The sequence below is a fragment of the Lissotriton vulgaris genome, chromosome 11 (assembly GCF_964263255.1).
Source record: "Lissotriton vulgaris chromosome 11, aLisVul1.2, whole genome shotgun sequence".
Classification (NCBI taxonomy): Eukaryota; Metazoa; Chordata; class Amphibia; order Caudata; family Salamandridae; genus Lissotriton; species Lissotriton vulgaris.
In genome coordinates, this window is record NC_141699.1 from 561,538,093 (window position 1) to 561,565,269 (window position 27,177).

The 27,177-nt window shown below is 44.3% G+C and overlaps 1 protein-coding gene across 6 annotated transcripts in view; it reads right to left on the bottom strand.

Annotated features, from left to right (window-relative positions):
- Positions 1-27,177, bottom strand: part of FGFR1 (fibroblast growth factor receptor 1) — a 153,072-nt gene that overhangs the window by 119,776 nt on the left and 6,119 nt on the right. For all 6 annotated transcript variants that reach the window (XM_086943650.1, XM_086943649.1, XM_086943652.1 and 3 more), the window contains exon 2: positions 12,996-13,174. In XM_086943650.1, the coding sequence (XP_086799776.1) occupies positions 12,996-13,086 (91 nt within the window). In that variant the 5' untranslated portion in view covers positions 13,087-13,174. The remainder of the gene's footprint in view (positions 1-12,995; positions 13,175-27,177) is intronic.

Consider the following 27,177-nt stretch of genomic DNA (forward strand, 5'->3'; position numbering starts at 1 on the left):
TCCGTATCAAGTGAGCACCACGACTGGGACTGCCTTTGCCATTATTTCCCCCCCACGCTTACCAAATGCTTGATGTGCCAATCCTATAGCATAGCCCTAATTTTTGTTTTGTTTTCAAGCTGGAGCTTTAAAACAGGTAAGGAAGTACACCGCCTGGCATACCAGCACACAATTTTCCCAGATGCACTGTGGGAAATGCAGTGCATAATCACGCCCACTTCAGGTGAAAGTAGGATCTTTCATTTGGTCATTCAAGTAAAAAGATCATCTCTCATATCTTTGCTGAGAAGGATCCTAGCACTTCTGCTACCTCAGGCACTGAACTCAAAAGAGCCTTTGAGTTACTTAGACAACTACTGCAGTGCTGGATACAAGGGCTCGACTCGGTTCAAACTTAAAGAAATGATCTCATATCACACAAGCCCTCAAAGAAGTGCAATGGCTTCCGGAGGCCAATAGTCCAAACATCTTGATAACATTTTGAAAGCCAGTTCGATGAAGCACAAATTTCAGCCCGCCTTCCCGGAATACAGCACTGAAATGCAATCTAGGGTCCAATAATGTAAATTTCTGGCTGATACCGGATACCGTTTTCCCTGAAAGTACTGAAATGTCTACCTTCTTACCAGTTCTCTATTCGATGAAGATCAGATCAGAGATGTTCACCTAAAAAGCGATCCTTAACTTTAGTCACGGTTATCAACTTGAGCGGGTGGAGCTATTAGTGATGCCGCAGGTGCAGTAGGACTATGGTCCATAGGCCCATGGTTGCCACTGAACCTTAATTATTGCTATATTTTATTACTGGCACAACAGCTAGGAGCCCATTTTCCTTTATGGCACTAGGGCCCATGGCACCCTTGCTACGCATGGGGAATTAATCACTAATAACTGCCCTCTGCCTATCCCACCATGAGCGTAAAAAAATGGCACAAGACAGCACTTTACAAAACAAGCGCATAAATATGCGATTCAGTGGTGAATACATGAGAATAACAAGAGAGTACGATGAGAAGACTAGAGATGTAAAAGATTTTGTAAAAATCAGGGAGGTCTAATCTTGAATTTACTGACTGGTTGACAGCAGTTACGGATGTATCTTAAGGGATGCATCTTAAGGACAGTCTAGCATTTGCTAAAATTTACATCCATATAAGTCTACTAAAATGATCTGCACGGTCACTTGAACTAAATGCCTCTCTGGTGACAAACACAAATTTAAAGCGAAGGGCAGCTGTTGCGTCCAAGAACTGAAAAACTATTTTCAGTTGGGGGAAAAAACCTGTAGTTTACTGCCATGCCAAAGAGCAACGAGTTCAGAATAGGTAGAAGGTTTGTTCACTGGATGCAAACATACTTCATTCTCAAAGTTCTTTGAGACATACTCTATGTGCAATGTTCATGCAACCAGGAACTGTAAAGGTTGCATGCAGGCCACAGAGGAAACTGCGCCAGAATATGACGCACACATACCAGAGAGCTGGGCCCTCCCTACTCCCAATAATCACTAGGGGAGCAGTGGCGTTCGCACAGAGGGTAGACAAAACAAAATGGCCGCCACCCACAGTTAGCAAGAGAGCCCACACCCTTGGGGTGACCAATGACTCCAGGTCACCTTTGAGGTGTGCTAGTGCAATTTGCTCAATGGAGACTTTGTTAAATAAAATCCCAAGTCTAGGAAGCTGGTGTTGCGGTGAGAAGGAGTCATTGGGTTACCCTACACACAGCCAAAAGACGGTGCTGTCAAAACGCTTTCTAGTTCTGTCCTGATTGGATGTAGGAGTGATCGAGGACAACAAGCGCAGGCCCCTGAAAAGTATTCATCATGAAACACCACCAGTGTCAAGTCGGGCTCCACCAGGATAATGTAATGTGATCATGTAAATGGAAAAAAACACAGAAGATTAATCTGATCATGGTCACCGGGACTTCCTATCGCCTTTCAATCTTTAAAAAAAAAAACAGGGAAACGCAGTCTAATGAGAAGATATGAAAAGAACATGATACAAACAAGATGGCCGAAAAAGTGCTCGCGTTACCCCCAAAGAGTCAAGCAAACCCAGACTTCGGAAGGCTGGATAGTGATTTGAGGGGATATTCTCTTGCTACGTTCAACGGGATTAAACGATATGGGGTGAGGTGGGGGCGCACGCAGACGGGCAGTATTCGCCTCCATTCCGCAGTCTTCTTACGAGGCTGGGCCTTAGGGCAAATGTTTTTGTTTTGGTCAAGAGATGCAATAACCTCTCGTCGAAATGCCAGCAATGCGACCCCTCCCCCCGCTCCGCGGACGGACAGCCAGTTACACACACACTGCCCCAGCTGCTGGAGTGATCTTTGACCCCTCTGTAGACATACTTGGTGTGATAATGGCCCCTCGACTCCCTCCCCCCTTGAGCTCAGCCATTAATCACATCCCAGACACAAAGCATCACTCACTACTTCCTGTTTAAGTCCCCGCAGAGCCCTGCGGGGAATGGGCCTACCCCGACACCCCCGCCTCCACAGAGCCCTTTACCTGCCTGTGGCCGCAAAACAGCAGCGCCGCCTTCCTAAACGTCAATAATACCACAGCAATACGACCACCGCCATAGGTCCGCATTAACATACTAATAATAGTCAGCGGGTCGCTCCGGTTAGGGCAAGATTTTTTTCGGTCTTTATTTCGAATTTAAAAAAATGCTCAACAAATACTTTAAACAGCTTTAGATAGGTCGATAGATTACTACACCGGCTGCAAAGGCTATTGTGCACAGCACAGGCCACTAAATATTCCAATGCGATCTGTATTACCACAACCAGCCAAAAAGTCAGTATTAAAGTTGGGTTACAGGAAGCGGCGCACAAATTATACTCATTTTGCTGTTTTCTTTCCAAAGGGCACAACTCGGCCGTTTATCATTCGGAGGTCGATACTGTGAATAGCGTTAAGACAGACAAGGACCATAGAGCTCCTCAGCATTTCGAGACGTGCCGCCTCTTGACATAGATAGCGTACACTACTAAAGCTCACACATTACTCCTACTAATTTACTTCATCACAAAGACACTGGAGTACACGCATGGAATGTGCTCAACGTCTCGTCGGGGGTTGTAAGGGCTACATAGATACAATTGTAATTACTGCATGGTAGTATTACACTCGTCCGTTCACGACGCAATGCTTCTTATTATTTTTGCAGCTTGTTTCATTCGGACACACCCGTCTGGAATCCATTAGATTGGTTATAAAAATCCATGTAAACAAAACCATACAACAGAGACAACTTAGTAAGAAAAATCAGAAGAAGAGCCGCCGGGATTTCGTGTCTAAGGCTAAGATTCGACTTTCAGAACGTGCTGCATCCTTAATGTACATGCACTTCCGCAACGTGCACCAAACGTTTTCACCTTTAAGTAACAAAGGGGTTAAAGGGGGCACGGAATGAATGGATTCGACCTTCATTTCTTTCACTAAGCAGGTGGCGGGATTAGGTCCTTTGTTACCACCAGAAGAGCCGATGCGCTTCCGATGAAGGCAGAACAAAGAGGCCCGGCCTGAAAAGGGCCCGTGCTGCAGGAGAAATAGCAGCGGATCCTTAACAAGCAAGGCCTGGGCACGAATCACGCATGCGTGGTTTGTTCCTAAGACAGGCATGGAAGGCCCGGAAGACAACTGGAAGCTATGAGTCTCGTAAAGAAAGAGGCCCCCTGGAGATGCACAGGGGAGGGTAACCAAAGGGGCCCACGGGGGTTTGTTAACCCATAGGGCACCACTCAGTGGGTTCAGCGATTGGAACCAGAGACTACAGGCTTGGATACGTTTAAATGGGAAATTCAAGGAAACGAGTTGGCACAGACTCTTAATTACGTTTCAACTCTTACCCTGACCCCACAACTTGAACCTTTACTCGAACCCACTCTTTGCCCTAATAACATTACTTACACCGGCCCTCACTCAAGCCCAAACCCCATCGCTCCACCAAACATATGCACGCTAATCCTGAATTTTACATTAACCCCACCCCGTAACCTAGTCATTACACGTAACCACCCCTTATTGTAACCCCAATCGTTACCAAAACAATACCCCTGAACCTAATCCTTGGCCATATCCCCCTGACTTGTACTGTGCAATGCAGAAAACACTGAGAGGGTACACAGGGTATTAGTTCCATTGGTGCAGTGGCACCGGGGCTCAGAAGATAGGGGGCCCACGGAGCCCTGATTATTGCAGAACTGTACAATTCAAACAGCTGGGCCCATTTCCTTCCGCTAGGGCCCATGACACACTGGCTGCACCAGAGACAGAACAGAGACTAGACCCTCATCAAGGGAGTGTATGAGGAGAGTCCTCACTGGCTGACCCTGGTTGATGGGCTTCACACACCGCTGCTTGCACTGCCCTGGCAGCGGTTCTCCACAGCACAACAAGGCCTCTGCTGCAGCTGGACAGCGGTGCCTGGGTAGAAAAGCTCAGAGACAACTTTCATAACGGTCAAAGTAGTAAGTGATCTTTTTATCTCACTTTTGCTCCCCCCCCCCCAATATTTACTACGGTTGACTGCACAGTCAGGGCCATAGTTTACTTAGTGAGACTCTGGTGTCTAAAATTCCCCAAGTAAAAAAGTAGTGGGCTGCAGGATGAATGGGCGAGGATACCAAGATTTGGGATGGACTGGTCCCGTGAGGACCTGGGTCAAGACCAATTAGCAGCAGGTGGGCCTTTGCGGCTGATTTTAGAGTTTGGCGGACAGGTACTCCACTGCAACAGCAATGGAGTACCCGGTCTGCCAGACTCAAGACCCACCCTATTTTAATTGGGGTAGACCACAAGTTTTGCACAGAGGGAGTAAAAAGTTACTCTGTTGATGTAAAACGTCCTCAGACGGCCCGACAAAGTAGGCGCCATTGGAAGTAAGCTATCAGACTGTCCGCCCTATTTAGAGTGGACAATCAGATCGCATTCTTTCCATTGTAAGTCTACCAGGTATGTCCTGTCAGAAAAAAAGTAAAAAGAAAAATGAACAACCCTTCCCCCACACCATGAGAGAAATCTCCCATGGTGTGGAGATCTTTTTATTTTTTTATTACAAGTTTGTATTTGAAAAATAAAAAAATCTTTGGAAAAGTTTGACAGCCAGCAGTCATGTTTAACAGAGTAGTCCATCAGTCTTTTACTACATTGACAGAACTACCATGACGCCAACAACTAATCATTGAGATCAAAATTAAAAACCCGGAAACTACATTAAAAGTGGGAGTTATGTAATCATTCCCTCCCCCGCCCCAATAACCAATTAAGGAGCATTCGTTCTAACAGAAAAGAAAAAAAAAAGACAATATTTTCTGCCAAATACAATAGCATTTGAAATGGCAGCCAGTGGAGACCTGCTTTTCTAAGCCGCTTGCAGTCGAGAAAAGAAGTGGCTCGAGCCAGAAAATTAACTGGAAGAGCAGAGTCAAGGGTCTGGCTTGGCGAGCCATAGCGAGTCAAGTCAACAATATCTTTGGCAAGTAAAGCGTGCAACAGAGTGCATGTAAATATACTATAAAGACTCTTCAAAGTTTAAAAAGTGTATGAGTATTCGATTGTATCACTGCATTGAGAGGCGTGCATTAGAACGGATAGTTTCTGTAGAAACAGTCCATGGTCCACCACTCTGATATTAATGTACAAGAGGCATATCGATTCTCATGCATGCTTTATATGTGGGCCAGGTTGGTGTGAATAGTGGGGCAAAATAAAGTCTATTAAAACATATAAGATAAGTTTTAGTATAGCACACATCCTGAACTGATGCACTTCAAGGAGCTCTCATATATGACGACAAAGGAAAAAGAGCCTGCGAAATAAGGTAATTGCCTAGCACCACACAATTTGGTCAAGCAGGGATGCAGAGATCCTGTCTTCTAGCATTTGATGATCCTTTAGGCCCAGCAAAGATCCGCATTACCAACGGCCTCCCAGTAGAAAGGATGAAAGTCTATCTGGGTGGCCGGCACACTTTAAACCGGTGATTTGGTGTTCCTCAGCAACAAGTAAACACAAAACATTGAAATGACCCTGTATCACAAATTACAGCCCTTTATCATTATACTCTGTAGTTAATACCACAGGTGCTGCAGGAGGCCAGACCCAGATCAGATATTCAGGATATGCACACAAGATACATTTACACACAATGAATCCCTGAAAATCTGGCAGAGATCTGGGAGAACTCAGAACCCCACTGCTATAACCACCTCTCTTTAATTCTACACCACAGTTTCCAAGCATCACAGGTCTATGACAATACTCAACAGAAGACGAGTCATTCCAAAACAAATGCACATTTTCAGTTTGCACGAATTTGGCACCCCGTCCTTAAGTTATAGGCTATCAAGTGTATGCAAGAAAAAAGTAATCAAATTGCGGATTTAACAAAGTGCACAATTCGCTCCCCCCTCAATCCTCCCCCCTCCCCCCCATGTTTAAGGTATCATGGTCGCAACCCACTTTCATTCACCCATCTGTGAACCCTTACTTCTGCTGGACAGAAACTGCTCAGAGGAGACGTAATAACATATCTTCCACACACTGCTGTGACCCAAAGACCTGGCATTTCATTGCAATAAAGGTTATTTTATCCATTTTTAAAAAGGTGGAGCTCAGATCATTGAAAGAGTTCAGTCATGTGCTTCTTCACTCAGTTCAGAGAGAGCAGAACCTTATACTAAGCGGGAACAAGCCGCATGGGGTGGAGGTGCAAAGCTCGGATGTAAAACCGTAACTCCTGATGGAAGCCAGAATGCAGCTAAAAGACCCCGCATCTAAAAACGTGTAGTAAAAGGGTAAAAGTCAGAGCAAGACGCAAGAGCCAAGGGGATGGGAACATGCCGCCTGCAGTGCCATGGTAACCTTACAGCACGAATAATCCAATTACACTTGGAGGGAAAGTGACCAGCTGCACGTAAGCCTTCCATCGAAGCCTTAATGAGGACCGATATCACAGAGCCACCTCGCAGCCTCACGCGCTTATCCGGCGCGTGCACAACCGTCAAGTGCGCGAGAGCAGCGCATCTCGATATCACAGAGCCACCTCGCAGGCTCTCGCGCTTATCCGGCACGTGCACAACCGTCAAGTGTGTGAGAGCTGCACATCCCGCAAGCGGTGATTGGTCGATGAAGACCCTGGGACCTTCACGAGAGTCAGAAACGTCTACCGTTGGCAGCGACATTACATAGAAGGGATGTGATATACATATGTCCTAAAAATAGACAGATTTGACCTTAGCTTGAAGGACACGTTCACTAGAGGGAAATTATATCACCCATAGTGCACCCTTGGGAATATGGAAACAGCTTCTAAATGTACCACGAACTTCCTAGCAGTAAAACGCAGCACAGGGGAGCAGAGATTGCATTCTGAAAACACCATAGAACTAAATTATACGGTTTTAGCAAGTGTCCCACATGACATCATCTGCATTTTCAATTTACCACCAGATGTTAGCCCTACAGATAGAGCTACACATAATAAAAAACACACAACAGGTACAGTCCAATGTAACAAGTAAAAACAACAAAAAACCTCACAGATGCTCTATTAGAAAAATTAAAAATTTTAGTTTTTTCCTGGACTCATGGTGCTAGGTTCACTGATACCGAAGACCTTGCACTGCAAAGCAAGACCAACACAAGTGGCAACATTTAGCTATCCTAATCCAGGCTGCACAAGGAAGCGTGACCAATATTTGCTATGTAAACACTTATTATTTGGCCACAGCACGTGTGCTCACCTATTATTTGCTTCTGTGAGCAGAATGAAATGCTGGGCCATTAATCCAAGTATTTTTGTATTCGAAAGAACACTAGCATTCGTATAAAAGATGTTGTATATATATTACCCCAAAGTCAGGGCCACTGGAATTATGCGATTGTGCAGCCACAACGATTTTAATAACTTTATTTTGACAAAACAACAAAAAGCTCAGCAGTACAATCAACAAGCTAGTTAAATATCAGGTACATCACAGATGTTCATTACAGTGAACAGTCAGTCCAAAGTAGTTCCATCATTATTGTATCTCACCCTCAGCATCCAGTGGATCCTGGGCCCCTCCTTCCTACGTAATTCGATTGTGGGGGGAAAAAAAACATATTTCGCCCTGATAGTTGTTCCAGGCAGCCCACTTATGGTCCCATTTTTTTGAGCATCTACTGTAGCCATGACGATTTTTGCTTAATTATAGATTCTACGCATTTGCCACATAATCCATCATCTGCTGCATAATCTGCATACTTTAACAACAAATTAAAACTTTTGTTTCTAACCTCAAATGGTTCAAAAGTTACTAAAAACACAGCAGCACTTGTTACCACACTGTGGAAGGCCTTTGCAAAGGTTGATTGATCACCTTTCTGTTGCTTATTGCCATATGCCAGTATTAAACTGGTTATAATGAGGTCCACCCAATGCCCAGTGTTGACAAGTGTAAAAAGTACAAAATAACGAAGCAATGCTATTAAAAAATGTGCCACGTTATGCCACACAATTAGCATTTTTCTCGCCATATAATTTACTCAACCCTGTTGCATAATTTGGCACTCTCCCCACGCATAATTCCAGTGGCCCTGACCATAGTACAATAGGTCATTATTTGTTTTTGGTGGTTTTATCTAGTGGTATAGTTGACTGTACAGTGAATGAACAGCTAGGACAAAGACAGGAGATTACATATACCGATGACTATAAAAAACATATTCAGAGGGAGGCGGGTGACAGCAAAGTGGGAGGGGGGTCCTCAACCTTCCAGGAGTTCAGGTTGGAGGAGATGTTCTTTGGTGGCGGCCTTCAACAAGTGGAGTCATGGAGTGAAGTGATAGCTCCAAGTTGATCTGCGCCAGTGAAATGGGCCCATCAAGCTGATGGATCGGAATCTGCTTGAAAGGGCGTATGGAGGCTCAAGAGGGACAATGAGGGCCTGTTTGAGTGAGCTCAGACTGGTGCACAGAAGTAGCAGGTGAGCAGTTGGTCTAAGTAGGAAGGAGGGGGTGCATCAGACCACTCTGAAGACCAGAATCAGAAGTTTGAACAGAGTCATGTTGTTGACAGACAGCCACTCCACCTGGATCAAATGACGTATAAAAAGGTAGTCTGAGTGGTTGAAGAGGATACAGGCGGCAACATTTATTACTTTGTCCAGTGTGGAAAAAAATAGAGTAGTAGGCCAACTAAGAATGTGCTACAAATTTACACGGAACTAAAGTGTTGAGTAAAGATTCAGTTCAATGGAAGAGGAGGAGAGACCATTTTTTTGCATACATTTAACACCTGCATCATGGTAATAAAACAATACACATAAATCAAGCCAGAGGAGTCAAATAGCATGGCAACGTTTCTGAAGCAACAGGATATGAAGTGTCAGTATGAGGAAGGGACAGGAACAGGCTAGGGAATCTGAGAGGTGTAGAGGAAAAGATCCCCGCATTAGAGATCCCACAGCCTTCCAGCGATAATTGAAAATTTCCAGCATCCCCACCTAAGGCGATATCAAAAGCAAAATGAGAAGAATTTGTCACCACAAGAGGTAGTGTGGAGACAAGAAGTGGACATAGGACTGAACCTAAGGGGAACATGGACAGAGAAGCCAACTGACTGGGCAATTGGAGGACTACAGTAGGGGTTACTCCATGTATGCCACATAAAGCAATGCTCTTGTTTCTTGTGCTCAAAGTATTAATATATTTGTTTCTTATAAAATGGCAATACTAGACTTGATAAAAGACAACATGGACTGGTCAGCTTTGTTAAGAGTTGTACCCAAAAAGGAAACAGTTCCTTATATAGTATAACATGGACAAAAATAAGACAGAAATTACCCACATTCTGGTCTTGGGCGCCATCTTGAAGTGTTTAACTGATGCCCTATGGGTAATATGACATCACATGCACTAAAGATCTATGGTGGCTGGAGAAGGCCGTAGCAGCAGGTGAGGCCACTAACCTTAGGGTGAGAGGAGTCCATTTAAAAAGCAATTCATGAAGAAAGCTCCTGCAACTTTAGCTGGAGGGACAATCGACCCCACATCAAAAACAAGGGCTCTACGCAAGATGACCTCGGTCTAGGACAACTGCATCAAATGAAACCTTTAAATGTGAACTTGGAGGCAAAAAAACTTTAAGTTTCAGTGTGGGAGTTATTTTTTTCTAAACAGTCCTACGTAGTGATCTCAACCTGTTGATGAACAGGGTTTGACAAACATACACTACATAATTCAGGAGTTTACAAATATCAAAGTACAGTGGGTAGTGGTAAAAGTAGAGTTCGCTTTCATCCTAAGGCGTCTTTGCTAATCTACACATCCTTCCGTTTGCTATCACGTTTCCAGAGCCTCCCTCTTTTGGAAAAGGCGCGTTTCTTAAGTTTTCTGAAAATGAAAAACTAGATTGTTTTCATGCGAGCGCAGTGAGGAGATGGCGCCAACACAGAGATGGTGTCCAATGACTGCCTTAAACACAGCGCTCTTTTTACTCTCAAGAGAGAATCCTTCTCCAGGCAATGTGCTGTAAAAGACAGAAAGCCCACACTGGTAACATTAGCATACGATTACGCCGATAACCTAGATTTAAAAAAAAAAAAAAAATTCAAACAAAACACTCAGGATTTCACCAACTCAGACGCACAAGGCAAAGCAGTTTTCTGCACTTTTGCCACTCTGGCGAACACAGTGGATTTGCACATACATGTTTACATAGATAGTTGCTGTACACCTGTGAATATTACTGGTCTACAACAAGAAAACTGCATCTCTGGCCCACAACCCACCAAGGACTAAAGGGCAGATGTAAGTTTATGGTCTTCCATGAACAACATATCAGAAGAAGCACTCGTAGTCTCAGATATGTTGAGGTTGCAGAGGAGAACACGTTTACATCTGCTCTTTGGAAATTGGTGATGGATGCAATGGGCTGGGAGAAGGATGGTCAGCTCTAACAAATGAACACATAGAAGCTGCTGATTCACAAGACTTACTTCTGAATGGCATAATTTATGCATAATCATGGAATAAATTACATCAACGTGCAGATAACGGGGAATCTAACCATCAACATGTTTCAAAGACAAAAAAACAGCAACTGCCCTTTAAGGGTCTCATGCTGTGCAGGTTCTCAGCTGGAACATTTTTCTTCCAAATAGAAATATCTAATTTTCGCCCCCAATGCTGTGGATCACACTCATTTCGCTGTTGCTGGCCTGCCAACTCTTCAAAGCCGCTTAAGCGGAAGGATGACGTCAACGTACGTTTGGGGGAGGGTAAGGGGGTCTGCCACCTCACCTCTTGCTTCCAGCTGATCATGACAAGTTCACAAGGCGATGATCCAAAATGGCTGGCGCACAGCCACTGTTCTAGCCTTCCTATATTTGTAATGTGCAAATATAAGTAGCCTTTCCATATGGCATAGATTATGCAACAACACAAAAATACCCCTATAACGACTTGCCAACCATCATCGCAACAAATTGTGATGGGGGGTGGGGGGGTATTCCAAGATAGGCTAACTAGGCCACACATCAAATAACCATCCAAAATCCATGTGCATTAATGAAATCACCACCACAGGTGTTAACAAAATTTAAACAAAGGGTCAAAAGGGCCTCCACATTAGATGTAGCAGCGGGTCTCTTGATTAGTTTCTACAGTAGCTGGCAGGACGAGCTCATAAATCCTGCTTTACTCCTGAACTGGAGAGCCCACATTGGCACTATTTGGAGGTCCACTTAAAGCAGGGCCATTACAGTCAAACTTCCATCACCACCCAAAAACAGCCCCCAAGAAAGTTGCTGATTAAGCACATTCCCGGTTGCTGAACTAGGCCGGGCTAGACATAAGAAATAAAAAAGATGACCACCAGCTAAAAACTACATTCACTTGAGGATATGGCAAATGAGCAAACCCAACATTAATAATAAATAAAGGAAAAATGCAGAATTCATTTTTTTCAACTCTGGGTGTATGCCATCAGTCTGGTTTTATAAATCTTTGGGCAGGGGCCACTGTGCAAATCCGCAGATGGTAGAAATTAAGTGCTTATTTAAAACGTTGAAGGTACATACATCTTATTCATTACAGTAATATTGGAAATGGAGCTTGGGTGCCAATATTCCGAAATGCTTAGAGCTACAAAAGGACCAAGATACGTTATATATGCTCATTTCTGTTTAAAATAATCCAGTTTCAGTAGTAAAATAATCCAAAGCATGCAGAACATTTTAACATGCACGGTAAGGGAGGCACGCAATGGCAGAACCAGCTTTACGCCAGCACAGGGCAGTAAGAACAAGAGTTAAAGATTAGGCAGATTCTTTTGTTGAAAAAAGTCCTCTTTAACAGCACCTGGCGTCTGAAAATGTGCAAATGAAGATGCATTTTCAAAAGATCACTGCATAAAAAAAAGTAGGAGAAAATAGGTGTAGATGTGTATTTTCAACGTGATTGATGTAAAGAATACGACCTGATGATGTGTGAACATGAAGACACTTCAAGTGAGGAGTTACCACCATCTGGACTTCAAGCCAGGACCTTATTGGCCACCTTGGGCCAAAAAGACGCGAGTAACATTTTCACCATCTTTTCATTGACTCGATTATCCTGAAACGTCTACTAGTCAGTGTTTACACTGCACTCCAGACAAAAGTGGTCCTATGTAACACACAGGTACAATGCCATTATACCTCTATAATGTTGTATTGTGTTCCCTTTGGATAGAGTATGTCAACCTTGAATCCTTGTGTTAATGCTATGATCTCTGTTCCCATGTACTGTAAAGCGCTCCGATAGCCCGGGGTCGAGCCAGCGCTATGTAAAACTCTAAATAAATAAATGAATGAATGAACAATTCTGCCTGATATGTAGGGGCGTGGGAAGTGTTCGATGCGAGCGAGTGTGTGCATGACAGTGTGGTGTTATGTGTGGGGTATGCTTGGTCCCTTTTGAGGCGGGCTTTCGCCTACAGGTGCCATTTGCTTACCTTGTTCGGGCAGTGTCGGCGCGGGCCGCGCAGCTGAGAGGGTGGCCATGACCAGCATGGCCCAAAACACGAGGTGCCTCCAGGACAACATCCCAGCTCCGCTGCTACTGGCCACCAGCCGGGCAGTCCATGGGGAATCCAGTCTTAACCAACCTCTAGCGCACAGTTGTTCCCTAAACCTTCCAAGAGGGGGGAAAAGAAACCAATGATCAGTACAAAAGCAACAAATACAGTAAACAAACAGAAGCCACACAGAGACTACTAATAATACAGATATATCTACACAAGCCACAGAGACCCCTATTAACACCTATGTGCAGAGAACCCCCAAATAATATAAGAGACTGTCTTGTGCATGCAGACCACAGTAAGCAAACACAGAGATCCCGAAGAAATCAATCACATGGAAGAAACCACAGTAAAACTTCATAGACTCCAAATACCCGTGCAGAAAAAAAAATTGTTACAGTGTTAGTTGAACACAGTTCAGAACCCATGCTTCAAGGCAAACCCCTTGCTTTGGCCGACAACGGGCTCACAAACCCAGGCAGCCTGTCAACAATTATGTGCCACATAAGTGAAGTCTACAAACAAGGTCACATAACACGGCCCTAAACTCTGAAGTCCAAGTACTCCTTCAGAAGGTATCCATACTTTGGGGTCCGAGTCACAAAGGCAGTAACGCGTACTATAAGTAGTACTGCAAGAGTACTCTTGAATATATTCTTATTAGACTCTGAGAGTCAACTCCTAAATTCTTCAACTCCCTGTTTTTAAAATTCATAATAATGACCGGTCCTATCTTTTTTGCACTAATTGTCTATGAATAGCCCCAAAATATTCCTGTTTTAGATGTTTTAAGGCAAACTTACAAGATCATTTAAGAGTACATAAAAACACTACAGAAGCACTCATTTACATACTCCAAAGTGCCTTTGTTAGTTGGCCCCTTGGGTATATGCTTAAAAGGCCACTTCTGGTCATGTGACCGGAACAATGCGAGACATTACCAAGACAACAAGCTGTTCCACTACAGCCGGCTTTCAAGAGAAATCTTGAAGGATACAGTAAGATGTTTGCTTGCTTTGGAAATTGGATGGAAAATGGAGGCATGGGGTATTTCTCTTGCTTATCTGGTATTAATTTGTGCGAGCACAAGTATAAATCTTGTTGTTACTACTAAGTCCAGGCAATAACAACAGAACAGCACTTCTAACCTCACTGATTTGATTATATCAGAAGGACAGTGTAGGTGAAAGTAGGAGACAGTACTAAAACAGGGTTCAACTGCGTTTATCCAGAACCATGGTGCCCCCGCCCAACCGTGGCCCCCTATTGTGAAGTATTGACAAATGACACTGCACCCTTCCACCTCAAGCCCTAATATTACACTTCACCAAAACTGAAAGGGGAATCACCCCTACAACCACCACCAAGCCAAGGAGGAGAAAAAACATTAAAAGGGTCAAGACAGTGGATGTTATTGAGTAATTAACCATACACCCAAGGCTCGGGGTATGACGACTTCAACGAAAAAATGGGAGTCCTAATTCTGCTGGGTTCCATTACAGTCTATCACAAAGTGCAGGTATTAAAGTGCATATGCAAGAATAAAAAACCCAACTGAAATACAGAAGGAAAAACATGCATCCCTTTTGACCCAATCTCTGCAGCTCTCTTATCAGGATGATAAAGGACGAGGTCGGAGTGTACACCGGGCAACAGTGGAACTCTATTTTGGGCGTTTTCTACCCCGACCTAGTAAACCCCTCCCCGACAGTTTATGATCGGACACAGCAACACTCCACTACAAATAAAAGAGCGATAAGAGAGCTGGACACAGGAAACTTGGCTGGCATCGCTGTGCAAAGTTCGTTGGCTTCGAAAGGAACAGCCGGCACGCAGACTACTAAAGGAATTTACTGAACAGAAGTGCACTGCAACTTTAGACCAACAAGATGTGGCAGAAACAATTACCTAAAGTGTTTTTATGTTCTTAACTATGGGTACACTGTTTAGATTCCAATCCTCTAGGTTTCTAATATAAGCACTATGCTTAGAGCAAGTGACCCTGATCCTATATGAACATGGTGCTCAGATCAGTGGTAATATTTTTATTAAATATATAAAATGTTCTTTTTGTAAACTGTTTAAATGTGATGTTATGTTCAATGTTGTAATGAGTCTACTATAGAAGCAATGTCAATAATAGTCAGCCTGCATAGGTTTTTGTTGATGTACACTATTTTTAATTAAATTAACTCTGTTTTTTAAAATAAAAGTTGTTTAAATTTCAGAAATATTGGGCAGACATTACATGTAATCCTGATGAAGGTGGTCATATGTTAGTGTCCGCCGAAACGCGTCGATACCAAAGGAAAAATACACCTTACATGAATTGAGGATAATTCTGACCTTTTGGCTGAATTAATTTTCTGTTTTGTATCTCCTTTTTACTGATAGGAAGTTTGTGATTTCTTGTATGTAATTTTCCTTCTTTAAATAATGTCTGTCTCCCATTTTAAATTATGTTTCAATGTATATGAATAAACTGTGCAGGATTATTTTATAATAATGTTTTTTATAGTGTTTTATTGTTATGTTGGTTGCATTGCTTCTATAGTTTAATTTATGTTTTTTAATTATACTTGTCTTATGTGGGTGAGAGAACTGTTGTTTTGAGTATAAGGTGCCCAAAGGGAATCCTTTTTTGATTAAAGTCAGCTGTGGTACCCTATCCCTTTGGTATTGGGGTCCCTCTCTCTTTTATTAGAGTTTATGATCGGACACAGCAACACTCCACTACAAATAAAAGAGCGATAAGAGAGCTGGACACAGGAAACTTGGCTGGCATCGCTGTGCAAAGTTCGTTGGCTTCGAAAGGAACAGCCGGCACGCAGACGACACCACTAACAGGGGCGGCCTTAGGCATGTGCAAGCTGTGCACCTGCACAGGGCCACCAAACCCCAGGGGCCACCACGCCAATATATATCCTTAATATAATAATCCTCTGAGGATGGATACATATTTGTGTGGTGGCCACTGGCAGGGATTTGGTGGCCTCTGGCTCTGTTCCACTTCCAAACACCCTGACCCCCCCCCCCCTTTTCACTGGCCTCTGCGCTCCGCTCCACCCGGACCCCCTCTTCCGGGGCCCCCTACCTACGCTCCCGGCCCAAGGCAGCCTAGAGCCTAGAGCCACCCCTGCCACTAACCAGGCCATCCACCATTTCCCTGGCGGGCTGGTGGTGGTAGAGGCTCCACGACCTGATGATCAGTAAACCCATCGATAACCGAGCTCCAGTACAAATTCACTGAGGACTAGAGAGTGGATCTGGCTTGGGGGGCAGGCGACGAAAGGCCATTCGGCCAGGCAGTCGCTACTGCCTAGAGCAAAAACCGTTCTGTCACCGGGCAGACGCTAGTGGAGCTTAGCAGTGACAAAGCCAGTGTGACATGGGCCCTAGTGCAAGAAAGGAAATGAGCCGAGCCCCCTGGCTGCTGCTTGAACTGGGAAATATAGCAATAGCTGAGGCCTAGTGGGACCCTTAGGCCTCTGAGCCCGAGTGCTGCTGCACCAATGGCAGATTAAGGGCAGGGGTGATGTGGAGGAATCAATAAAGAACTTTCAATAGGAAAAACATGAATTAGTTCCTACTTCCAGGTACATAAACCCAAATATTAATTGAAATAATTTTTGGGTTACTTACCACCTCCATATCCAATTGAAGTAGTTTTTGAATTCCTAAATTCATTATCCATTTAAACAACATATAAGACACAAAAATCACTAAACAACTTCAAGGGTACTACCAATCGTTTTTCTTTCCTTCTTACCCATTCTTAAAACTAAATGGTTGCTACATATTTTTTGGGCAATCCATCATGATGTAGTCCAATATACACAAGGGGAGGGGGGGATGGGGTGGAAGGGGGGGGGGGGGGGGAGTCAACCCTCTAATAAATCCGAAAAGTGTGTCCCCAATTTCTTTATTGGTGTTCAAGGTCTGTCAGACTCCCTGGTTCTGTGAGGTCAACACGTTTCGGCCCAGGTTTTTCCCTATTGAAGGTTCTTTATTGATTCCTCCACATCACCCCCCCTGTCCTTAATCTGATGTTTATGGCCCACATGCAGGAGGCGAATTAGAGCAAATCCAATTGTTATGTGCACCAATGGCAGCTACGCCTCTGGAGCTTAGTCCGCCCTCTGCCTTCATCTATTCTCCTCTGGCTGTAAGATTCGATCTGACAGTGCTGCTTTTGGATACGGAGGCTTGAGCCTCATTACTCCATATTCGCTTTGAAGTTTTGCAACTCGGATTTTTGTTTTTTTTGTTGTCACAGGTGAACTGGTTCACAGGCTCAGTGCTGTGATGGGCAGAGAATAGCAGTAAAAAAAAGTTTGCAGAAATGTCAGCAAGGTTTTTTGAGCAGTGGTTTTCCTTTTAAGTATTTTGTATAATTTCTCTTGGAGTTTGTGGAGAAAGTCATCCAGCATCTTAACGGGAAAAGCTCCCCTCAGTTTATCATCTTCGGATGCCAAAGCAGGCTCCTCATGGCTGCAAGCACACCAGGGAAGTGACAGGGTGTAAGACCGCCTGTGACTGCCATGGAATTCCAGAGCAGATGGAGCCAGGTGGTAGGACAAACAGGGTAGTTTGTCGCCAATGTCTTTTGGTCCCATACTGGGCCGCAGCAGCCTCCCCAGAGAGGGAACTGCTGATGAACTCCAATCTACACAGGGCATCAGAGCAGAGGCACTAAATGTAGAGGGACACGCGAAGAAGTCTGGTGGACTTAGCACCATGTGAATAATCAGGTACCCCAGGAATAGGAAACAAGACTCACTGGGACAATAGGGCAGCCGGGCCAGTTTTCGGGCAACCTGGTCTATGTCAGCAGCATTATGAGCAGCACATTTGCAGGTCTGTAAACGGTGCTTAATTTGTAACAGACAGGGTGGTCGTGCCCAAAGCTCTGCTCAGAAGCCAGTGGCCTGTGCAACTGAAGTCTGTGCACTGAATACCAAGGCTGACAGTCTTAAACCACCTAATGCCTCTTTAATCCAGTACCAAACACTCCCTGAACATTTACCTCACTCACATGCTCCTGCTTTCTCCCTTTCTGCCAGTTTTAATTTCTCATCCTACATCTTTCCTATTTGTGTGCTTTTCCCTTTCTTGCTCTTGGTAAATATCGGATGTGAAAAAATAAGTGCTGGTCCCCAAAAATAAATGCCGGGCAACCCACCAGCAATCAACCACTGGCTCAAATTGAGCACTATGGGTTAATGTACCCTGGCACGTTGAATAAAACTGGTTTTCTTTGGTCGGGCCTAAAGGCAGCTTTATATGTCTTACCAGCCTCATGTTTTCCAAAATAGTCCAAATAAAAATCCATGCCAGGTTTTTGATTCACCTTCTTCATCCATAGGTCTCCTCAAGTGACATTCACATTCTGCTTCCGATCATTACTGCTCACAGCAGGGAGCACTTGATCAGCCCATTTCAGCCAATGCAGCCTTCACCGTGAGGAATTTTCCCTGATTAAATGTGCACACACTCCTGAAAATGAGTAGACTTCTGTGCCAAGACTGGTGTTCCTTGGCACTCTCTAATTTTTTTTAAATATTTTTACAAATCCTACTAGCTTTGTCAATGCTAATCTTTTTTTTGGTCCAGCATTTGTGATGTGTACTTTTTCCAAATGGGGTAAAATATGCCTGGTAAGCACAATTTTAGTGTGACACAAAAGAATCTGCTTTGCACCTAGCTTCTCAGCTACACACACAAGTTTCCAATGGACACCAATACATTTCCTTCTGTGATGGAACAATGCCCAAGAGTGCCATTGCAAACATTAAAATACAGAATTACTTCCACAGCCTTTCTTAATTACTGGCCTTTGCCTTCTAGCTACTGTAGAAGCATTATACACCCAACCAGCCTGGTGTGCCACTCAGGCCCCAACTCTCTGCCTCCATCATTCAGGTATGGCTGCGCAGATTCCTTAGCAAGCCTTGTCCATTAGCTGAACATCAGTCATTTTAGGTCGAGTCTACCAGAACCGTCGCTGTCCCGTTGCAAAATAACTATAGTGAGCTTACCAAGATTTGACATTGGGGATAAAGTCTACACACTGCTTACTACTGGTTGGCTTTATTGCCACTCATTTGCTTGACTTGTCCATTTTGAGTTTTTCCCTCCCTAGGAGGGCATACTCTTTACTCTTTTCTTGTGTCCTTCCACTGCTCACTTTTAGGGAACTACTTTTTTTCTTAAGCCTCTATGAACTACCTTCCACCTTCCTCACACACTCTTCCATTATCCCCCAACAACCATGGTCCATATTCATGTTTTTTTTTTAAATCGACACCTTCATGCTTAACGCCGCCCCCCCCCCCCCCAAATGTATTGATCAAAGTGATGGTGGCCATCTTGGATGTAAGCAAATGGCACATCTGAATTCTGACTCATGGGCATGTCAGTTGACATATACACCATCACCCCACTTTGTTTTTAAACATTAGTTTGAATATGCTGCACACCGTCCTGATGCTGCATAGCACCACCAAAAGAAATTGCCAAAGCCAATAGTTTACAACAAGACCTACTGGCTTTGTCAGCACCGGCTCACTGGAAGCAATCCTCCCTCAGTAGATATTCAGAGAATAGCTGCCGATCAGTGGCTTCATTTTTTCGAAGTATGCTTCACAGTTTGTTTGTTTTTTTTTTTTTGCAGGTTTGTGTGCTTTTTCAAACCTATTCAACCTTCAACAGATCAGGTGTTCAAGAAATGGAAGCTACGCGCTGGGTGTACTTCAGTGGAAATGAACACCTGGGTAGGGTGGTGCATGGCACAGACTTCATTTCTGCAGCCCTTTCAGCTGATGTTTGATCATGCCCCCATTTATATATTTTTTTACTTTATCTGGCAACTATTTGGTAGCATGGCTACAACACGTCTGTTGTGGTAAGTGCCAAAACAATCTTATTGTCCAGACAGACGGAAGAAGAGCAACCCAAACTGATCAAATCGTGGTTTGGGGTTGTGACCCTGCCAGGTGTGACGCATCAAGCGTTAAACACATTTCAGTGCTTCCATCACACAATTCATAGCTCCTAGTTTTGCTCAGATCGCACGTGGCAAGAGCAGAGCTATTTATCCCGACGCCGGATGCAAGCCATGCTGTCGTCGTTAGGGGGGGGCGGTGCTGGGACTGGACGGGCGCTTCTCTGCCTCATGAGTGTGCCTCATTTCAGGTACACTAGTTAGTACCAAAGTCACAGCGCATGCGCCGCGCCCGGGCTCGGTGTACTGCGTTGGAGCAGATGGAGCCGGGTATTTAAGAGCTCGGCTGAATCCAGCTGCTTGGTGCGGACCCGTAGGACACTGTTAGTTGACCATGAGGCACCTGCACCTTGATCCGGACAGCGACAGCTCCCTGCCCCGACAAGCAGAGCACCTTGTCACTCTGTACCAGCGACTCTCCTCAAACACCTCACAATCCGACAGAGCCCCGTCCACGTCACACATGTCAGGCCCACGGCTCTACACAGGAGGCACACCGAGCCATGCGGAGGTGCCCCTCTCCCTTCCTGCTGCGACCGCGCGAGCTCCGCACACGGCGGTTCAGAGACAGAGAGACGGCCTCGTCACACACTGCAGAGCCCGGGCGGGAGCGCTGCGCGTTACGCGGATGAATGACGGATAGCTCCGAAATTGTTTTTTGTTTTTACAATTCTTTTTAACTTCTTTGGTTGCGTGTTTTTTAAAATATTTTGATGCAAGTCACAGGCAGGGGTGCACACGTCGTTTCACTGCAACTACGCGTTGCGCTGCGCTCCTAGAAGCCTGCCCCTTCTGGACAAATGTATATACGCGGCAGACAGACGTTTCTTAAACATGTATAACAGGTACTCGAAAAGAGAGCACGAGGGCTAGCGAGAATAATAGAAAGTACCCTTGTGGGATGGAGAGGACAGAGGAGCGAGCTCATCTAAATGTTATGGAAGAAAGACTACACAGGACTCCGGAGACCAGAATAATTTGACCTGAACTTAAATATTAGAAATGGGAGAGCTCTTAGCATTGGAACACATTGGTTATTTATTTAAGTAACAATGAAACCGATATAATTGCTTAGCTTAGCTCATGATACAGTGTCACACAAGACATTGCAAAGATCACACATATCGCAAACATAATGCCACAAATACCCAAACTGGGCAGCTATGGGAGTAGAAAGTTTAATAACTTTTTTTTTTTTTAAATCAGGAATATCCAGCCTGACAACATGCTCCCTGACTACAAACACGAGTACTGCACAATAGGCAGGGCCACTGCAATTATGCGAATGTGCGGCAGCGACGATTTTTTGCAAAGTTATAGATTTGCGGCATTTGCCACACAATCCGCCACCTGTCGCATAATCTGCATATTTTAGCACAAAAACATTTTCCTACCTCAAACGGTTTCAAAGTTACTAAAAATGCAGCAGCGCCTTACACTGGAAGGCCCTTAGAAACGCTTGACTAGTTACTTTTTTTTTGCTTATTGCTATATTTGGGTGTTAAATTGATACTACTGAGGTGCAATCAATGCCCCGGCAGTGTTAAAAAGTTTGAACATGACAAAATAATGAATTAGTACTATCACAAAATGTGCCACATAATATGCCTATCCTCGCTGCATTTATTAAGCCATGCACCCTAATTTGGCTTTCCTCTGCCGCATAATTCCAGTGCCCCTGACAATAGGGCATTCTGGACAATGCCCGTCAGCCATGGTCTTCGGGAGGCCGGGCTAGGCACAGTCAAACGTATGCTGGGCACAAGATTGCCATGCAGCCCACAGTGCACAAACCTTGCCAGCCTTTCTGAGGCACCTGACTGGAAGCCTCAGAACTGCCCGGGTGCCTCCAGGTCTTCCCGTCACACGGCCTTTGTGGCGTGGGCCGCTCTGTTCCCAGATCTCGGCTGACAATGGCAGTAATGTCACGGAGCCCTCACCCGGGCCTGAGTCAGGCTGGCACACCCCGTCCTCTCGAATTCTTTTGTCCCACAGCTCTGCCGTGCACCCACTGCACGCTCATGTGGCATTTCTTTCCTCTGCCAACCAGGCTCACACATCGGGTAACAAGCGCGCGTCCCGCTTTCAATGAAGAACGAAGTCCATTAAGGAATTAACTGGAAACCACCCTCCCACCTCCCCACTAACAAGCGTCAAAAGTCAACTCGGAGATTACATTCCACAGAGGGCAGGCACTCGCAGCATTCAGCGGACCAGTGTCATAATAGGATAATGGTAATAGCAAGGCAAAAATCATTATAAAAAATATATTTATGGAACTAAAAAGAAATTGAACAACACTTTGAAAACCCACACACTGGTCTAGCTGAAAGGGCCAGACACAGCCCCATTGAATAAACTGGCAAAGCCAATAGGTCTGGCGACAGCTCCCAGCAGTTTGGCTATGCAATAATTGTTTGGTCATGTTTTTGTATTACTTTATTGTTGAGGGAGCCGGTGGGAGGAAGGGAACAAGGGATGGACGGACAGGGACGCACACACACAAAAAAAAAAAAGTCCCAAAAAACACACTTTGCCAGAGTAGTCCCTAACAATGAAAGGAACTACTTGGTGTGCGGATGTGGTTCTTATGAAAAAGCAGAATGTGGTCAATGCTGTTAACTACTGGTTGAAGTGGACCACATGATTATATATATATATATATATATATATATATATATATATATATATATATATATATATATATATATATGCCGTATTGGGCGGAAGAAATATGTGACTGACACCACAACAGACCAATGATGGAAGAGATCTGGCTGAAATCCCCTATAACTACTTATTATATATGAAGGGGCTTAGGGAGGGTGAGACATCAAACAAGGGCCTTAGGATCTACAGGCATCTGGATGCTCAAGAGAGACCCCCAACTTTTGACAGAGCCGCCCAAGGGACCACGAATCTGGATCAGGATTCAACTGTACATTAATATAGCACAACTAAAGAAAAAGTTACCAACACGTCTTCATTCCTGAACGGTCCACGGTAGAAAATCTCAGCATTTATTAGTCATTTTAGTTTTTCACAATGCAACTTGCTATTTTTTGGCAACTTTGATGGCAGAAAGTTAACACTTCACAGCTGCCAGCTATCATTCGCTCTCCTTTCTAAACTGGATACATTATTAGTGGAAGGGGGCAAGTGTTATTTTGTTGCTCTGTGTATGTGCATTTCGTTATATTGACAACAGTGCAACATATAAAGTAACAAATTAACACATGTGCGTCTCCTGTATTTGAAATGTGCCAGTGTAGAGTTTTTGGGGAAAAAGTAATTAAAGTCACACAGGAAAAGCAAAATTACTGGATTATTCTTGGATTCAGTACTATGAATCATTCAATGCCCCCAAATAGGGTTAGAGACCTGCCTACTTAACGGTGCTGTACCACCACTATTAAATAACAATTACTAGAGCCAATGCACTCAATTAAAAAAGGGGGGAAAGACATTGCTCCACAATAACTGTTACATCAAATATTGGAAATGGATAGGAGTGGTATTTTGAGCTAAATTGTGATTTCTGAGGGGGTCTTGCCCTGATAAAGTGCACTAAAAATATAGACCCAAGCATGAGACCCTCTCCACGAGTTAAGCTGCATATGTCTCTCTCCAAGGGCAATCTAGGCTGTCGCTATGATCTGAGACTTTAAAGGGAGGAGGGGTCTCTCCAGTGGTAGATCAACACAGATCACAGCCTCAGGCCACAGCCCTCACTCTAAGAGAAACCTTAACTACGAGAATATGATCCTATCCAACATAGGCTATGGCTGCATTTATAAGAGAAGCTGTTCCATTTTAGACCGATCACAGGTGAAGGCCTTCCCTGTCATGGATAGTAAAAAGGGTGAACGAGCTTCATGTAAATCAGGAACATTTCCATGTAGGGTAACCAGGTAACATGCAACCCAATAGACCCAATGTAGAGAAGGGCTTTTAGGATATGGAAAACATACAGTAGGTCTTTCGGATAACGGTGGCCACAAAAATGGGGTGTTTTACTACATACAGAAAGCCCTGAACAATGATCATAATTAAGAAAGCCAGTTTCTGAAATGTCTGATTAGCTCCCCAAGGGGTATTGTGCTCAAAATACTCATGTTCTTGTTTATACCCATTCATAGACCTTCCAACTCACACGATGCCAGTGTGTCACATGATAATGGCTCCTATCACAAGATATCACATGGTGCGCACACAATTAGCTGGAAACCTGCTCTCTGGAGTAGTTTCCAGCTAACTGGAGGTTCTGCTCAGCTCGATGTCTATTACGTGGTGTGAAAACAGCTCCGCAGGACATCGGCAGCAGCCTCAAAGCATTGTTTTGTGTGTTTGTGGGGTGGGGGCTGTTCTTGGCACTAAGACCCGCCCCCTGCAAGGCCCGCCCCTTATCACACAGTGAAAACGTTTCACAAATTGGCAAGCCTGCATTCTCCCACGTGCCTTCATGCCCAATAGTAGAGGAATCCAGGAGTCCAAAGGTTTAATGTCTGGTTGTGATCTCTTTGCATCATGGGAAATGGCAGAGCTGCCATAACCAGTCTGGGATTGCTTTTGTCCCTTTTAGGAGAAAGCCTCTCCTGGCAGTTCCTGTTGCACTGTTCCCATGAGCAGCCGCGGCCCGTGCAGGTAAGAGCGATAGGGGAGATTCCGACAGACGTTGACTAGGGAAAATTAAATAAGTAATTAAATGTTCACGCGTCATCTGTCTGGGCTGGAATGCTCCCAAGAGCTGCAGGGTCTGCACAGATTATCATGAGGCAGGCTTTCTGCCTGGCATAGCCATGGGCAGATGAGATTGTAGACCATTTCATATGACACGAGACTAGTGCAAGCCAGCCCACCCTATTGGTGCATCTCCACACCCACTGAAAGAATCCTTGGCCCAGAATTCCCATCTGGATGCAAATTCAATCAACCAAACGAACAGTATGTCCCCTCAGACCACATCTTTACCCATAGTGGGTGGAGAGAAAAGGATCAAGTACCAGCTTTCAGCAATGCCCATGAAGAGATTTGTTCCACCCAACACTAAGCACATTTCAAGAGTACAGCATCAAAATCTGGTGACATCACTTGAGCCTCGGTGTGATACCCGTGTCAAAGTTGGCAACCGATATTTTGTAATCATGGTTTTGAGCCCTCCATGAAACAAGTCAAGAAAACACTAAAGCGAGAGTGTCCAGAGTAACACAAGATTAGTAAAGCTGGATGGCGTACGTTCAGGGTAACTTCCGTCCATTGAATTGATTCCTATTTAGAATCACTGTGAGCCCATGTATCAAATGTTGATATGTTGACAAACTGGCACGTTTCTCCTGCCCTCTTGGGCTTACATTGAGCAGACCCAACATAAATGTTCACTTTTTAGATTAGTTGCAGGATAGCCACGCACAGGTGAGAAAGAAAAGCGAGGATAAAACAACCACATAATAGTCAATGAGCAACAACCGTAGCACAGCCAAACAACGGTTTGCAACCGATATAACAACTGCCTCAGATGAATATGGAAACAAGCATTATTAACAAAGCCAACCGGTCTGGTATTGTTTTTAGATTCTTAGTTTTGTCTGTGCTTGTTTTGCAAAATGATATTGTTGGGAAAACTGAAGGCCCCTTGTCAATCAAAAAAAAGGAACATTCTCAGAAGTATGCTTTGCCATAGTAATCACTCACACTGAAGATAACTATTTTGTGTGCTCCCCCTTGTGAAAGGGCAGAATCCTGTCACTCACAGTGAAGTTGGCCAATTGAAGCGGGCTGACTTATTGACCCACGCTGTCTGCTGCAGTGAGCGAAAGAAAAATGTGAATGACACAACAACAGACCAATGGATGAAGTGAGATGGCTAAAAGCCCCTGGAACTAATTAGATTACACACATAATTTTACTCAACTCAAAAGAGCTTTGCTAACGCAGACCTGAAAAAGTGACTATTAATCTGGTATCCAGTGCCAATCCACAGACATCTGACTAATTCCTCGCTTCAAAGACAAAACTCACACTTACAACGAAACACATTTTGGACAAGACAAAAGGCCCAAGCACTCATTTCACACAGCGAAGACGGGCAGTTGATAAGTTTGGTAAACACCATTTACCTCCCACATATCATGCCAAGCATGGACTCAGTGGTAGAAACCTCTCAGCCAGGATTCAAAGAGGGAGGACAGAGCCTCTGCTGCCCGTGTTCTTGAAGAGTGAGGACATTTTCACTCAACATCTCTCTAATGGCAAGAGTGTCTGTTAACAAACACAGAGAAACTCAATACAACAGGAACCAAAAGGCAGGGTATGAAGAACCAGCATACTGTACGTTTCTATAAGGGAAATAGCCCCGATGATGCAAGAAAGAGGCATACCACCCGGTACCAAACCTTCAATCAAACGCTCCGCAAGCAGGATAACATATAAGGCCATTAGTGTTGTTCACCAGGCATCCTAAGAAACCGAGGCAAAAGATGCTAGAGCCACCTTTGTTAGCTGCAACATAGGAATCTCCATTCCTAGAAAACTGAGGCAAATTTAATGGAAGAATACTAGGACCACAAATCACAAACCAGAACTGGGGCTTGCCAGTTTTACCTCCATCTCTTACTAGGACTTTTCATTGACTCCAGTTACTTTTGCAATATCCATTTTGTTTATGTGCCCATCTTGCATCGTGCTTGCGTTGCAATGCAGGAGGAAGTATTTTACACCTCAAAAGTACACTGAATCATCACACATTACATTCTTTATCTCTTAGATTCATTATATGCACAAAGCAATCTTAATTTTTTTTTCCACGGAGCCTCCTTTTTTTCATATAATTTAGACAGGACTCACAATGCAAACCACTTTGTTGGACTTTGCTGATGCTTTTCCCCCCTTGACACACAACCCGGTCAGCTTAAGTTATTAAGATTGCCGTCAGTGTAGTGTTTATTGGCTTTTACATAAATGAAGACTCCCAGACTGTTGATTATGTGGCCTTGAAAATCTTGGTTTATTCTGTTCTGATAAGAGGGATTAACTATCCCGGATGGACAGTGTCTGGAAACCCTCCGATGAGGTCACACGAGATAACTGTCCCATTTGGGCCTACGGGGTACC